The 17,486-nt window shown below is 38.9% G+C and overlaps 1 protein-coding gene across 6 annotated transcripts in view; it reads left to right on the top strand.

Moving 5' to 3' along the window:
- Positions 1-17,486, top strand: part of LOC6574040 (neuroligin-1) — a 50,580-nt gene that overhangs the window by 8,809 nt on the left and 24,285 nt on the right. For 5 of the 6 annotated variants that reach the window (XM_002000062.4, XM_015167241.3, XM_015167242.3 and 2 more), the window contains exons 5-10: positions 522-674; positions 741-1,174; positions 2,085-2,444; positions 5,182-5,609; positions 6,003-6,121; positions 8,982-9,302. In XM_002000062.4, the coding sequence (XP_002000098.3) occupies positions 522-674; positions 741-1,174; positions 2,085-2,444; positions 5,182-5,609; positions 6,003-6,121; positions 8,982-9,302 (1,815 nt within the window). The remainder of the gene's footprint in view (positions 1-521; positions 675-740; positions 1,175-2,084; positions 2,445-5,181; positions 5,610-6,002; positions 6,122-8,981; positions 9,303-17,486) is intronic. The other variant, XM_015167240.3, reaches the window with a different exon arrangement.

Raw genomic sequence — 17,486 nt, 5'->3', positions numbered from 1 at the left:
TGTGATTCAAATTTGCAGCTTTGTTCTTTTTCCTTAATGTACATATATATGTTTATTTTATTTATATATATTTCGTAGTATTATAATTATTTCGATTAAGCAACACCGAATCTATTCCATAAATTAAAAAGCTAAAAACTCAAATATACCATACATCGAAGTAAGTTATATAAAAGGCTCCACGATTTCCAAGTTATGATACTCCTATTTTACCAATAGCGGACCCTCATAATATCTGTCTAAAATATATTGTGCGCGAATAAATAATAATAATACTACAGTTGTTTTTTTTTTTTTTTTTTTTTTTTTTTTATTGAAGTGCAGTTGTTAACATAAAGTTTGAAAAGTTATTCAAATAATTTGGTTTAGGTGAACTGAATTTATAATCATACTTTTATTTATTTTTTTTTTTTATTCATAAAGAGGATTTATGCTTAATCGCTAATACGTAAAAACGGCCTGTTTTATTACATAAAATTTGCTTTTGCTGCCGCTGTGTCATTTTGGTGCCTTTGTTTCAGCAGCTGGCGCCAATGAGAAGAAGCTGCCCGTAATTGTATTCATACACGGCGAGTCATTCGAGTGGAGCAGTGGGAATCCCTACGATGGCAGCGTGCTGGCCAGCTATGGCGAAGTGGTGGTCGTGACGCTTAATTACCGACTCGGAATACTGGGTAAGCATATTGCAATTCATCTGTCTGTGGCCCCAATACAATTCCCTGGTCATCGTCGTCTGACAGGCTTTCTCAATGCGAATCCCAGTCCGCATGTTCATGCACGTGTTGCTAATTATGGGCTCATGGACCAGATGGCAGCGCTCCATTGGATTCAGCAGAATATACAAAAGTTTGGCGGCGATCCCAACGTTGTTACCCTAGCAGGCCACGGAACGGGCGCCGCCTGCATCAATTATCTGATGACCTCGCCCACAATGGTGCGCGGACTCTTTCATCGCGCCATACTGATGTCTGGATCGGCGTACTCATCGTGGGCTCTCGTCGAGGATCCAGTCCTGTTCGCCATTAAGCTGGCTAAGGAGGTTAACTGCACCATTCCCGAGGACTTGAACAGGCATCACGAGCAAATTGTCGACTGCCTTCGGGATGTGCCACTGGAGGACTTATATGCCGCCGATATACAGGCACCCAACTTCCTAACATCGTTTGGCCCATCCGTAAGTTCATCCATTCAGACTTTTATTGGCGACAAGTTTGGCAGCGAATTGATTTATTTAATTTTGATATAAATGAAAAGAAAAATCATTAATTTCTTAATAGAAAATATCTATTTTTATTCTTTAAAAAATAGATTATTATTTATTGAATAATTCTGTAAGAACTTTAAAAAAAAAAAATAATTTTAATAAAATCTTGTAGCATTTATTTATTTATTTTTATTTTTATTTTTATATATTTATGTAAAGAGAAAAAAATTGATTTACAAACAAAAAAGAGATTACTTTAAAGGATTATTACTTTTATATTGGAAGCAAATGGACTTTTTTAGTTTTTATTTAAATTGAAAAAAAAAACATGATTTTTTTTTTTACAAGAAAAAGTAAGAGACTTCTTCATTTCCTTAAAAAAAAAAAATATTTTTCTTATTATTTTTATTATTGTTTTTTTTTTTTTTTTTTTTTTTTCAAACATATGAAAAGAGAAAAAAATGTGTTTTAGAAACTTTTCGAGCAGCCCTAAGCAATACAATGTAAGCTTATCCTCAATTGAAGCGCTCACAAAAGAATCGAGTTGATATGACTTTCTATTATCCCATGCCGTATCCCTATTGCCTATTCGGTCAGAGGCCTGATGCTGCAGTACTTCTGCGTCAGTTGCTCGAGTAGCTTCGTTGTTCTGTCCTTTGTGCTATTTTGTGTGTGTTAAGTTGAAATTTTTTCACGCTGATTTCGATCATCTGTTCGCCTAAATGGACTTTATTACTTACTTCACTTGCTTTGGGCTGCTTCTGAAAGGTTTACCAATTGAATGCTCTCTTTTCTGCCCATTTTTGTTTTCTGTTGGTTTTCTCATTTGTTTTCGCCTTTTTTTTCATCTATTTCCCTCTGGGTCCCAATTTTAATTTAGGTTGATGGCGTTGTCATACGACCCGGACATTCCAATCTCGATATTGATGATTTAATGACGCGCAACTCGAAGCGCTCTGCAGGCGATGCTGGCGCCCAGTCAGCCGGTGGCAATGGCGGCGGATCCGGCACTGGTGGCTCCGCTTTCAGCGGTGGCTCTGGCTACTTTGGAGGAGGCGCGGCCACGGCCAACATTGGTGGCCATTATGATGTGCTCTTCGGCGTTGTTACGGGCGAGTCCATTTGGCGCTTCAGCGCTCACGACATACAGAATGGCTTCGAGGGCGAGAGACGAGATAAAATTATACGCACTTATGTGCGCAACGCTTACAACTACCATCTCAATGAGATATTCTATACGGTAAGTACGCTCTGCCTATAAATATTCTCAGCTAACTTCACCATTTGCCTTGCCAAAAACTGCCAGACCGGACCGGACCGGAACCGGCTGTGGCTCCGACTCCGGCTCCGGCTCCGGCTCGAGGTCTGCGGCTTGCAGTCCGTCACATAAATCTTGTAATCAGATTGCAGCTTCCCAGTGGGTTTCCCTGTTCGGGCTCGCTCGACAGGCGCTTTTTGGAATCAGTTAGTGGTGCACCTTATCTCCAGACTACTTATTTACTACGTGGCTCTTTCCATTTGGGATTGTTGCCGACTTTTCTGTTTATTTGCTGGACTTACTTCTTTTTTCCTATTTCACCAAAAACTTTGCAGACTTTAGATCGCAACTTATACAAAATGTTGTCTCAGAGCATGAGGAGTGAGGCGGGAAGGAAGGATTTAAAAAGTCTGCGATAATATTCGACTAGTTAAAATTACCAATACACTCATGTACGAGAGAAACATATATATATAAAGGTCAACATTTGCATTACACAATCACCCATTTTATTTAAATGAAGGTATCGTTCTATGGTCAACCTTCAACTAGCGTGAAAAACTCACGATATAAACACATTTTCCATAAAAAGCAGCAACAGCGAAAAAAAAAGAAGAACAAAAAATGGGCATAAGTGAGGCAAATAAAAAAAAAAAGTCTATTGAAATGTTCGCTTGCGCGATGTTACTGTAATTATAAGTGCCCGTACGTAACACAGTGCGTATGAGTAACATTCGCAACAGCAAATAAACACAAATGGAGGCTGAATTTTACTTTGTGTTACTGCAGCTTTTCAACATATTATTCTATTTTGTGTTTTGTTGTTATTTCTTTTTGCATATCTCGTTTGTTTTTATTTTATATGAGCTTTTGTTTTTTTCTTCCTTCTGTTTTTTTTTTTTTTTTCATTTCTTGTTTTGTAATGCGCAAGCGAGCGAAATGGAAGGCAGTTAACACGCCATTGCAGCCAAAACATTAACACGCTTTATTTGGCAAATGTGTAAGGCTGTTATAACTTTGTATGTGTGTGGGTGGGGGTGTGTGAGTGTGTGGGTGGGGGTGTGTGTGTATTTGTGTAAGCATTGGCAAGGACACTGTTGCTTGCATTCGTACATAGCCATGTATCTGTATGTAGATGTATATATGTATATCTATATATGTGCCACACACACCTACTTAAAAGCATACAGACTACACTTAACCCAAATCACGGTAGCAGCAGCAACAGCAGCAGCAGCAGCAACAGCAGCAGAAGCAGCATCAGTGAAAGCAGTTACAGCAGCATCCAACAACAACAACATCAGTCGTATCCCTCCTCATCCTCATCCTCATCCTCATCAACGCCAGTCGACGTTGTCACCATTTGCCATATTAAAACCAAGTATTCGTGTCTCTCTGTATATGTGTGTGTGTGTGCCTCTCTGTATGTGTGCCTGCACTTAAAGCCCACACAGACACACATGCATACATCAAGGAGCCGTAAATTGCCAACGCATATATCACGATTATAGCACACACCATACACACCATTCGTATTTATTTTACTTCATTTTATACCCGTGCGCTGCCGCCGGCAAATGTCAAGCTCGCTGCAATTCAGCGATGAGGTTTATAATGCATTCAGTAATGGCATATATAGCATTCATGTAAATACCACGTCAAGCACTTCGCTCCGAGGGTTAAGAAATGAATCTGCAGAAATGATAAATTCTCTGCTCTATATATATAAGTATTTGACAGCGAGATGAATTAACAGCAATTCGTAGGCAGAATATGTGAATGCAAAACTCTCCGAATTATATACATATATGGAACTCTTAATATGTATATGATGACTACACTCTGAGTAGATGAATTTGCATAAGGAATATTTTAGGCAAATTCTAAAGAATATTTTATCATTTGTTAATTTGCTGACTGATTACATTACTTTGTATCTTTCGATATTCAAAAATACTTTAAATTCAGTTAAAATTAATTTACTTTAATAATGAAACAATTTATACATCAAATAAGAAGCAAACTGAAACTTAAACAAATATTTGATGTACATTCATTATTTGTTTTCTATATATGTATTTTTCCATTTATATGTGAATTTAGAATATAAACTAATGCAAAAAACAAAACAAAAAACCAAATAGTTGTGTCAATTCGAGCCTTAAATTATACATGACATCGATTTCGCATATGCATTGTGTGATCCCTTTTAAAAGCCGCACACATCGTGGCAAAAATAATAATAGCCACAGAAAACAAAACACAACAGCAGCAGCAAAAATCCGGCTGTAATCCTGCCAGGATTTGACTTGCTGTACAAGCAGAATTGTGCATGCATTACGCCAACATAGTTTGCAGATCTACTCAAACTGGGACGCGCTCGGATGTGGCATAAGATTTTGGGGGCTGAGTAGGCAACCAGAACGAAATGTTTATAAAACTGCACCGGAGACAAAACTTTTCAAGTGTCAGACATCAATACATCATGGCTCCTCTTTGTAGGCAATAATCTTTATAATCAATTTTAATACTATATATCGAGATACTCATGGATATGTTGGAAGACAATTGCATATCAGAAATAAATTGTTTCTAAGGAAAATGAGAAAATAACCAGCGTAAAGGCAAATGGTGATTGAGTGGCTTAAATAACTGACATCAATAGTTCAATAGGCAGCATTATTATTGTGAATTAATCAATTTCGTCTCTGCTTCTCAGATTGTCAACGAGTACACGGACTGGGATCGCACTTCACAGCATCCGATTAACACGCGCGATACGGCTGTCGCCGCGTTATCCGATGCCCAGTTCGTGGCGCCCATAGTGCGCACTGGGGACATATTGGCGGCCAATTCGCCGCCGCCGGTGAGCTCGGCGACGCCCAGTGGAGCGGCGAGTGCCGCCGCCTCGACCTTGGCGGCGTCTACGCAGCCCGCGGGTCGCTGCTACTTCTATGTGTTCGACTATCAGACCAAGGATGGGGACTATCCCCAGCGCATGGGCACGGTGCATGGCGAGGACTTGCCTTACATATTTGGCGCACCGCTCGTCGATGGCTTCAGCCACTTTCCGCAAAACTACACCAAGTCGGAGACGGCGCTGTCAGAGGCCGTCATGATATACTGGACGAATTTTGCGCGCACCGGGTAAGCTAAGTAGTTGCATTGGCCCGTTGCCTGTCCGATTCCCCCGCCCCCATCACACAGCATCCAAGTGCTTAGCCACTTACCGTAATTCAAGTCATCCAAGCGACAGTGCTTCTGCTATTCTAAACACTTCTCGTTCGTGTGCATCACTTAGTACTGATTGTCAGTGTGCGAAAGGAAAGTAAAGTAAAGGAAAGTGCTTCCATGGACAGCTGAGCAGCAGTTTTCCGGCACCTGCTGCCTGACTACCTATGCAGCGAACAAACCTAACTTGAAGACTTTTCCCTTAGACAACAAAATGCCCGGAGCGGGCAACGAATATTCTCTGAAATACTCAACTAAAGTGTGCATATTTCGCTTCCTTCTCCCTTTCCCCTTCTCTTCCGATTTTAGCAACCCGAACGAACATCATCGCCAGGACTCTGTGCTGCCCGTCTCAAAGGAACGCAATCGCTTTCGCAGCATCACTTGGGAGAATTATGATCCATTGCATCAAAAGTATTTGGAAATTGGTGAGAAAATAACAAACGTTGCCTATTAAGAGGCAATTTTCATAGGTTACAAATTATAGATTAGATGTGTACAAATTACTGTTGATTATGATTATTAGCGATTTATTTTACTTTATTTATGATTTTGTTAAAAATATTTTTATATATATTTTTAATGTATTACTTGTTTTTATTTATTATTTGTATATATAAATATTTAATAAAAAAAATTATAAATTTGTTCAACTTATTTAAAAAAAAAATGCAATATCGTATATCATATTAATATATAATAAAATATATTTAATATTGTGTAGTAATGGGATTAGTATTTGTGAAAGACTATGCTGGGAGCTAAAGTAATTTTGAATCTTTAATTTAATATGAATAGATAGATCACAGATCCTATACATATATCAAATATCCTTAAATAATGACAAATTTGACATTGACGATAAGCAGAAAGGCATTGTTTGCATTTTCAAATTAGTTCATATGCCCTTTATGGCTGCCTTATGCTGATAGGGTATAAAATTGACGCAAATGACACGCAATGTATGAGTGCCATAAAAAATTATTAACACGGTAACATGGAATCCTTGGAATGGCCAGATAAAAGCAACAAATTGCAAGATACTTTAAAATGTTCGTTTCGCAAATGCGAATCAAATTTAATTTAAATTTTAAAGCAGCCAAAAAATAAAGCTCATACAGGCGAACAGGCGGCGGGCGGCGGGCGGGTCTGCTGCGAAGTGGATGGTGGAAGTGGTGTCAAGTGGGAGCGCAAAAAATTACAGCATTACAATTGTGCGAGACGGCGTACGGTGCACGGCGTACAATGTACGGCTAAACAAGGCCATATCCGAGTGGCAGTTGAATGTTACCTGCTGAAGATAACACAAGCAGGGCACCTGCTATCACAGCAAATGAGAGCAACGGGCAATGCAAGTCGACTGAAATATGCTCTAAATGGATTATACAAATTATGTATACAGTCGAGTCTCGATAATTCGAGCCCAGCTAAATAAAAAATCGCGATTAATCGAAAAAAAAGTTCCCCCTGAAAGAAAATCGTTCGCAATAATTCTCGATAATTTAAATTTCTATGTAAATCAAAAACTGATCCGCTTGCCATTTCGAATTATTGGACTTCGACTGTATTCAATTTAGAGAAATTTGACATTTAAAAATATTATTGAATTAAAATTTTTACAATATTTTTTTTTAAATCAAACTAGATTTTCTACACTGCTGATATGCCACTAGTTCCTTTTGTAGAGTATCCGACAACGTCGGGCATATAAAGCTGTCTGTGCCCTTAAGAATGTTGCCATCGCGTCATATTAAATGTGCGCAAATGTTATTAACTTCACATTTGTCACACGTCGTGTGTGTCTATCACCACCAACAGCCGAGACAGACAGCCATTCAAATTCAATACAGCAAAATATTACAGCAATTCTAATGAAATTTGAAAGCCCTTTATCCAGATGGTATCTGTGTATCTGCCGGAAAAGAGAACAAAAAAGTTCCTTCTTTCATAAGGCTTCGATAAAATGTATATGGAAATCAGTTGCAGAGGCCAACACGTGTATTTTACTTCATATCGAGTCCACATCCATGTCACAGAAATCCACTTAAGTGTAGTTGGCAAATACATGCACGCACACGCCCCGCTGCGCCCTTAAAAATATAACTCGATTTCTGTTTGATTTTAATTGAAAACGCAAGACCAGAAACGACATCTCAAGCCATCTCACCCATATCGCCCACCTACGCCCACCGCACGCCCACGCACAATGCTGGAATTTGTTTTGAACGCACAATGGATGTAGTTGCACGAGGTTTGTCAAAGACCACGCATTATTGTGAATTTTGATTTGAAATGCTGAAAACCTGAAATCGAAATCGAATTATGCGAATACACAGCGAACAGCTGCACGCGCACAAATGTTAGCACACGCGCATACACCTACACACCCACTCACACACACACACACACATACATTCCATTGAAGTCAAAGTTGAAAGTTCTGTTGCGTAAATTATGCATCACCCATATTTATTCAGCGACTTCTATAGACGACATGTCAATTGCAGTGGAGCGAATCGTTTGCACAGATTTCGTATGCTTCTTATCCTCTTCCTTTTTATATGCAAAGTGGCACGAATATCCTTTCAATACATTTAAATGATATATAACATATATTTATTTATTCATCCTCGCACTTATGTTTGGCTGCGACCATTAAATATTAATGTCGCTTAAATAAAATATAAATTAAAGGCCAAACGCTGATACATTGAGAGTCTCTTAAAATGTTATAGTTCATCCCGTAGTATATGCGACTTTTAAGTAGTTTTATCAAAGAGCTAAGCCCTGTACATAGGCAACGCCCCATAAGTATTTCATATCATTTGATTGCTTTATAAACAAACTGACACGGAAGCCGTAGAGGAGGCTACATAAAAACAAAATAGAAAAGCGAATGGGCTAAGACCGGCAGCGTGTGACCCAACTGACGGCATCAAAAATTAAGCAGCTCAGTCAGTTAAATAAACAAGACATCCAACTAGACAAGCAGGTGAATGCGGATGAGAGGTGTCCTCAATTGCGAAGTGGCTCAGCTCAGCTAGTAGCATGCAAATGTCTTGAAAGTGCCCCTCAATAACAAACAGAACAGCAACAGTTGCTGGTCGACGAGAGGGGTGTGGGGTGTGGGGTGTGGGGGGTGGTGGGGTAGGCGACGTAGTTAACACCGGTTGAAATTTGTATGCATGAATGCCGCCCATGACATAGAAATAAAATTGTGTATATTAACGCTTTTGTTTCCCGTTTGCTCTTCTATTTTGGTGCCCTCGTATCGTGGCCATCTTGAAGGCATGAAGCCGCGCATTAAGAATCACTTTCGGGCTCACCAACTCTCGATTTGGCTGCGCCTGATACCCGAACTACATCGTGCTGGCATGGAGGATGTGATAGCCCGGCACAATCTGTTTCGCAATCACGACGATATGGAATTGTACGAGGGACCCGTTAAGCCAGATCCATTTGGTCTCTCAGCAGGCACAGCAACATCATCGTCTTCATCTGGCTCCTCATCGTCCTCCTCGTCGCGCCTGCTGCTTATCGATGAGCAATTGATGATGAAGAAGGGACGCGGCCTAAATGGCTCGACCTATCTGAATGGCATATTGGGGGGTAAGTAACAACTGACTCAACCATGACATCTGCTGGGTAACAGCCGTCTTTTGTAATTGTCAGTGGCAAGCAGAATGCCAAACGGTCGTATGGGTTATCACTGCTGCGCCTCTGACAATCAGTCAGACAGCGTTGAGCATTAAGCAGAATGCTGGGCTTGTCATCCGCTCTCAGGCGCAAAAAGAAATCAGCGAATTATATTCAAGGCATGTCTGGCATGTGAAACCTTGTGCCCGGAGGCGGAAGCAGCCCACCTAAATCTAAAACATCTAAATTGAATTTACATTGCCATAGATAGCGGGAGTTACTAACCCTTGCTGCAGGCATTGTCAAGTCACAAATTTGTATGCAATCTATTTACTTGTCATTTTAGTTGAAATAATTTGCCCGCAGGGTATTTCCAAATTGATCATAACTCGCCCCACTCAACTCATGCGGATTGCCTTGTGTTTGCTGTAGTTGGCATTTAATAAGTAAATTTGACAAAGGTACACAAAGCAATGCGCCTGAAGCCGTAGCGATACAATTGTGCATCGGACCTGAAGTCAGTTGATGTTTCAATATATGTGTTTCAGAGTTTGCTACCTGACATAGCCAACACAGCTTAAATTAAATTAGCTGAATCGACGTGGAATAATTGAAATATGATCCATACAACTCACTGTTGTTCAATTTCGACATTAAATTCAACTGAGAGATGAAGTAATCTCTATCTTACTCTCTCTATCATATTACCAAATGTTGCACATTCTAGAGTAAATATTAATTTACGCTAAGATGTTCCGCATTTAGCAATTTAATATTTTAAAATAATTAAAAAAAAATATATATATATATATATATTTATTATGGAGATTATATATACATTAATGGAAAATAACTAAACTAAATAAGAGTATGATGAAAGGCGATAATTATGAGTAATACATATTACATAATCAATTTTTTGAAAGTCCCATAGGAGTCAATAGGTAAACCATTAGACAAATCACACTTCCTCTTTATGACAGCGGAGAATTGGGTTATCAAAAATAGATTGACAATATTATTATCAATAATTGTCATATTCTGGTATCTAAAATTACTTTCTAGTAATAGACATCGATTTGGCAACTGAGTAGGGGATTTATCAAAAACTAAACTCTTAAAGATTTTACATTTTAAATCATCTGTGACTAGCGGATATTGCTTTTCCTTTCCCATGAAATTTGTTTTTGGAAATATTGCCCTCTGCTTGAGCTTTAGCTGTAGCCTTTGCGTAAATCAAATGATAATGTCTGAGCTGTGCGCACATGTGACAGCTTAATAACTAACTAGTAAGGGAAACAAATCAAATATTACGCATACGCCATGTGAGACCTGGCGAAGGGCTGTGCACGTTATGTCAAATGCGAAATTCAGGGGACAATCTTTGCCCAAAATGCTTGATATTTTCTTTTTCGGGCACCCCCCCCCAACTTAAGTGCGTTCAAAATCAACACTTTAGCTGTGTGGAGTTGGGGCTAGGTGTGTGGGGTGTGGAGTGTGTGTAAAGTTGTTTACTTGAAGAGCGGCTGGGACAAGTGAGGCTGTGTTTACTTCAGCTTGTGGTCCCTCAAGTTAAATTGCAAATTGCAAAGTTGGCATTTTGTATATGTGAGCCTCAGCCATGACGTTTCCGTTTGTGTGACCAACTGACCCGGCTCTCGACCCCCAGCTGTGCCATTGCTTATTGAAATTGCGTCCGGGCGGGCTGCTTTTGGCTTTTGAATTTATATTGTGTCGAGTGCTGACTTTTGAAAATGCACTCAACTGTAATCTGTATTAAGTATGTGACTGCTCGAGCTGCTCTCTGTTTATGCTACCACTGTCTACAATGTAGCCGAGTATCGTTTTTTCTCTCCCTCTCTCTCTCTCTCTCTGCCAACGCTCATGTGGTCCATTGTGCGAATCGCACTCGACAAAGGCTCAACAATTTGCTGGCTTACATTGCTTTTGGGGTTTGTCCTTTGTGTTGATCTTAAGACGCGTCTGCTGCAAACGCAAACTACTTAAGCATTATTTCTATTTACTTTGCGCCCCAGCTGGGCTATTGAAAAATGCTCAACTAAAAGATACCCTAAACGTCGATGCCAACTGTTAGACAAGTTAACCAAACTTGGACGTAAATAAGAATTTTCAATAATTTTACTCTAGTAACTATCACGCTCTATGTTAACCCAATTCGATGGGTTCAGGGTATAAAAACTCATTAGACCAGTTTATTTAAAACTCGCTGGGAAACTAATTCAACACTTACCCTAAATTAACAGCAAACTTTGTTGATGGTCCTTGCGTTTTTCATACGCTCGCTGTCCACACAGCAGCTCGAGTTAAGCTCTGCTGCTCAGCGCTGCAAGTCGAATGCAACTCAAACAAGCAGCGGCTTCCGCTCCGCCCGTCTCGCCCATCACAAAGTTAAAACTAAAGACAGTCAATTTCAAGCGAAATTCTTGCTACTCGCTGTGCGCTTAAGTCGGTTAATGCAATATGCATTAGTTGACAGTGCCGCTGCCTCAGGCGTGGCAGCTGTGTGAGTTTCCACTGGGGCTCAGTTGCCATCAAGTTGTGCAAATTAAAAGTTATCGGAGTGTTGGCTTAGCTGCTGTACAAATTACTTGCGGGTACCTTAGGAAGTGCCAGCGTTCTTTGACGTCCCACAAAATATGGCAATCAAAGTTGCAATAGTCAAACAAAATAGATAATTGCTTCTTCATTGCAAATCCAACTAGAACGATAGAAGATCTGATGTACTTTCATAATGTACATGTTTTAGAATGCCAATCAAGAAATCTGAGTTTAAAGGTCTTTCTAAATAAGAAACGAGCTGGGTTCAAGGCCTGACTTACATTTGAGCTAAACGGAAAAACTTATGATTGTATCTTAAAGGCAAAGCAGCAACCACATCGGCATAGAGACAAAATATCTGGAGAGAACAAACAGCAGAGGCGCGCCCAAAAGGACTTGTGGTTGGGTGAGTGCGAGGAGGGTGCGAGTAGGGTGTTCCGGCAGTCTGAATACACAAAATGTTCTTTTCAATTAGTGCGAGAGGAGGAAAGGCTGCAAAACTAAATCCGCCCCATCAAAGTAAACTCACGAAAAAGCATTGAGAGGGTTGAGGCAAACTCTTTGCGAACGCAGCAGCAAAAGATGATAAAATGGCTGAAATGCCTGAAATGCGACAAACAGCTGTCAGCTTGACAGTGCAGGGCGCAGCGCCTGGCGGCCGGGCTAAAAGCCAGGCTAGGCCACAGAACACGGCAGTGAAAGAGACAGAGGCAGAGGCAAAGAGAGACAGAGAGAGATAGCAATAGCAACAGTATCATGGCGACACACTATGATATGGTTTTCATTTACGCTGACTGTGCCAACTGTGCGCCTTGGTTTGTCACTGTCTCTGCCGTTATCGTTGCTGTTGTTGTTGTTGTTGTTGCTGTTGCTGTTGTTGGCACCTCAGCATCGTGACTTTGGCCCAGAGACAAACGCAAGCGAGCTAAAGTTGATGCGAAAATGCAAAAACGAAATGAAAATAAAAACACGCGCAGCCAACATGCAACTAAAGACCGAAATATCCACAAAGAAAACTCTCTGTAAACAAAACGAAAGACTGCAAAAACAGTTCAACAGCTGAAGTTGAAGTCGGTGGCAAAAGCATGAAAAATGTGTTGAACTGTCGAGCTGCACATTTTTCTCCTCCCACTTTTAGTATGGGCCATAAAAAAAGTTTTGCGATAAGCACATGGGATGCTGTACACCCTATGAAGGTAGCAAACATTTGCGACTGTAACATTGAAAATGAATATGATTAATTTGTTATTGAATATTCTGATTAAGAGCAGTGGGTCTTGTAAAAGATTTTATATTTGCAAAGAGTTTGCAGTCTCGTTGTTCTCTCGTATCTTCGCATTCTTGTGGGCTCTCTAGGCGGAGCGGCGCGATCGTGCTAAGCCAGCGCTCATAACTCTAAGAAATCAGAAACTCTGCATAGCTCGATTCGTGCAAGTGATCGTGCGTCAACAGCTCTTAAAAATTAGCTTTGAATTACTCTATCATAGATAGAATTTTGGGGGATAGCGGATAAAGATTTGCTGTCGATAAAAAATAAAATACAATACAATCAATTAAGTAAATGTGTTGTGCCTAAAATATGTTTAAATTGACTTAAAGCTGCACGCAAAATCTTTCTAGCTTAATAATGGCAACGATAAGTCATAAAACTCTGACTTTCTTGACGTCAATCCAATTTATTATAGAAGAAGAGAAGTTTCTTCTTTCACAGGATTTATAAGGATAATGGATTAGCTTTAATAAATTACTTGCAAAACTTCAAGATATTCACTTTATGATTTCATTATTTCATTTTCGTTCAATGACAGCTCATCGTTGACTATAGAGTATCTGCTAGTCGAGCCTTGCACGCTTAAACACTTTGCCTAGTTTTCTACTTGGAACATTGTTGTCTTTGTCATTGTTATCTTTGTGCTATTCAAGTTGTTCACGTGAGCATGTCTTAAAAAATAATCTCTTTCAATTGTGCATTACGTGCCTTCAGATAGACGCACACATTTCTACGCATGTGTGATGGATTTTCAGGAAAATCCATTGTAAAAGAATGTTTTCTATTGCAGCTTAAAATCGACAACTTGTACTTGAAATGTGCTTGCATAGAATAAGAAACGAAAAGATTTCCCTAAGCCTATTTCTAGTGCCCGTTATATTGATTGATTTAAGATTGCATTTAAATATGTATTCTCATACTTGAAACTACTTCCTTTTAATCTACTATCTAAACTTTGAGAAAATGAAAATATATAAGATAGCAGCAGAATATCACAAAAAGTTTGTAGTGCCCAAGAGCAGCTAAGCCGGAAAAAGCAAGAAAAACACACGAAATGCCGCTGGTTGTTGAGTTTGACATTTGCATACGGCCCGAGCTGATAGTTCAAGGCTTAGCCAACTTTCAGGTGGCGTTCGGTGATGAAATGTCAAACTCTAAGCTAGATTAAGTCGACACAAATTGAAATAACGCCTCGGAGCTGGTTGCTCGTTTCTTGAGGTAATCGCTTCTTAAATGTTTAGATATTTCCCCCCCTTTCGCAGGGGGAACGACAGTCGCTCGCCTCGGCTGCCCGGGCAGATATTTAATTGAAGCAAGGTCATCTAATTGAGGCTACGCAGCACTGCGAACATTTTGCATGCCGAGCATTTCACTTGCCAGGGCTGGGGCAGCAACGGGAGGGCCACGTGCAGCCTAAGTTGATTTTATGGTTGGTTTTTTGTCATTCCACTAATTAAAGGCACATTAGGCATTAGGCACTGGCTCTGGCTCTGGCACTGGTTCTGTTTCTGCACCAGGCCAAGGCAATCTCTGTTTGGGGCTTCGGGCTTTTAGTTATCTGACTCAAGCTACGCCGGCCGTGTGTCCTCGTACATAATTATCTAGGGTCCTTGAGAGAGCAGGCGGGCGGTGGTTGTTGTCCTCTGTGCTGTGACTTTAACTCAAGCGCTCGGTGCTTGCCATAAAACGAAAGCTAAAATTAAAATAAAAATTAAAATTAAAAGGAATTAAAATAAAACATTTACCCATGGCAAAAATAGCGTATTTCAACTTGAAAATAAATGCAAAATGGAGCGTTTTGATAAAAAGCTTAGTTAAGGTCCGTTTAGAAATGCTCTAACAAATTACGATAGCTCGACTTTTTCTTCTTTTATGTATGTGTTTCTAACTGCGGTCGCAAGCTATCTGATTAGGCCATTTAGCCATGAAACTGCAAACGAACTGATGCTGGGGCCGAAAGTGTTTGCTCCTTAAGTCTGTCAAGTGACAGGTTGAGGGTCCACAAATGGCCATTGACGCTGTGCATAGACAAGTTAGGGTTAGAAATACCTTTGGGAAAAATAAGATAATTACTATATATGACAAATATAAAAATAATTTATATATAATACTGTTGGGAAAAATAAGAAAATTACTATATATGACATATATAAATAGCATTTATTTATATAATATATACTTATAGAACTAATTAAGAATTATTGCAGTTCAAATAACTGTACTGAGCTGTACTGAGCATTATTTATATGCCAGTTAAGATAAATAAAAATAATAAATAATGAACAAAATTTCTTTAAATGAGCTGTAGCCAAAAATACCTAGCTGTTTCTTAGCTATTTTTCCCTAAAATCGGCCAACCAGCCCGGCTGTGTACGCTTTTTTATGTTCTTCATGAATTTCATGATTCAATTTTATATTCCAAGAATGACCTAATCATAAATTGTAAATACTCAATGCCCTAGGGGCAAATGTCAGGCTATAAATAGTAAACGACTTGCTTATTCACCTTCGGGTGAAATTGAATTACTGGAAATACAACTTCAATGATTTCAATTATTAATAACAAAAATATGAGTGAGTCAAGAAAAGGTGTGAAAAATAAATAAACTTTATAATGTTCCCATAGCACAGATACTGACTTTTGTTGATTGATTCGAAAATCGGATTAGTTGATTTGGCGAAGAGTCGACAACAAAAACTTGCCAAATTGAATGGCATTGTAAAAGGCAAATTGAAAACCTCTCGACAGCCAGTTGCCACTTGGCAGCTGTGAAGAATCTCACGAAATATTGAAAAAGAGGACAACAATATGAGAATGCTTATTATGGCACTTTGTTTTATTGTCTAAATATTTATGCAAATACGTGCCCAAGTCTTTAATCTCGTGCAGAACTTTGCCGAATTGTTTGATATGCAGAAAATTGAAAGGCAAAACTTTTGAGACAGACGACATCGACACTCAATACACACACACACACACACGTAGACAGGCGCATGCATCAGAGAGTGTATATAGTCTTGGCTTAAAACAATGCCAAGTGTAGATAGCACTTGAGGCACATCAACGAGACAGTCAGACACAAAGCAAGAGGAAAATAACAAGAAACAAAGCGACAACAATAACAAAACAATACTCGAAGACTCGAGCACATTGTGAAATACATTTTGAAGGAAGTGAACTTCAAAAGCAGTGAAGCACATCGCTTTTTCGCAGGTGTTTGCATTTCAATTTAAAGCTTACCTGCCAGCCTGACATAAAAGAAATACGACTGTATTGCCAGCTGATGAAGATCTAAGAGTTTTTTCGGAATACAAGAAAACTGGAAATAAAATATTTACTTGACGAAAAATAGTTTGATGTTGCTGCAGATATCTGATGGAAAAATATACGTGTGAATATTCAAATATGCCTTAACAAAAATCGAAATTTTTTCTTAGTATTTTTTGAGTAACAGAATAAAGAATAGTGCCTTGATTGAAAGCGAGCTTTAATTTAATTAAAAATTTTTTAATCAAGGAAGAGTGGGACTAAAATATTTTTGAATAAATTGGAAACAGCCCACAAACACTGAAAATTTTTCAAGAAGTTCGTCTTTAGATATCCAGGAGCTGCTGGTGAAGCGAGCTGTATTAGTATGTGAATGTGATTTTGTATAGAATACGAGTGAGCTTGACTCTCACTCTGTATGAGTGCGAGCGAGATGGAAAATCAAGCTGCGCAGAGTGAGTCGTTCTGGTTTAAGAGATGAGAAAGATTATTTAAATATTCTAATTCTAAAACATTGACAAAAATAAAAATAATTTAATTTTATGGTTTTAAATTTGACAGAAATTCATAATTTATATTATTTTTTTATTTATTTATTTATTTCTTTATTTATTTATTTATTTATTTCTTTATTTATTTAAATATATATTATATTTATTTATTTACTTATTTTAACCTTAAGTTAACCAACTGACTACTAAGCAACTACTCAGGCCGTCGACCAACATATACATATATTTAACTTAAGGTAGCCAAGGGGCTAGCAAAATTTAACTAGTATATATATGTAGCTCTAGCTTTTGGTTTGTAGGCTAATAATCCCAAATAACATTGTAAGGCATCAAATTTGAATTTGTAGAGGCGCATGATGCGTGCAATGCGTCTTGATTCACATTTGATAGAGACAGGCGTACGCGTCATATGCTTATTAAGCCAAGGGAACTAGATTGCGCATACGATGCGAGCCACTGGGTGGCTAATTTGTAATTGTCTTTCTGCATGCGACAAACAAGAAGCAACAACAGCAACATATTAATATGCAACAATGGTACGCAATTAC

Source organism: Drosophila mojavensis, unplaced genomic scaffold, assembly GCF_018153725.1.
Source record: "Drosophila mojavensis isolate 15081-1352.22 unplaced genomic scaffold, ASM1815372v1 contig_277, whole genome shotgun sequence".
NCBI classification, from domain to species: Eukaryota; Metazoa; Arthropoda; class Insecta; order Diptera; family Drosophilidae; genus Drosophila; species Drosophila mojavensis.
This window is presented reverse-complemented; position numbering and strand designations above follow the sequence as displayed.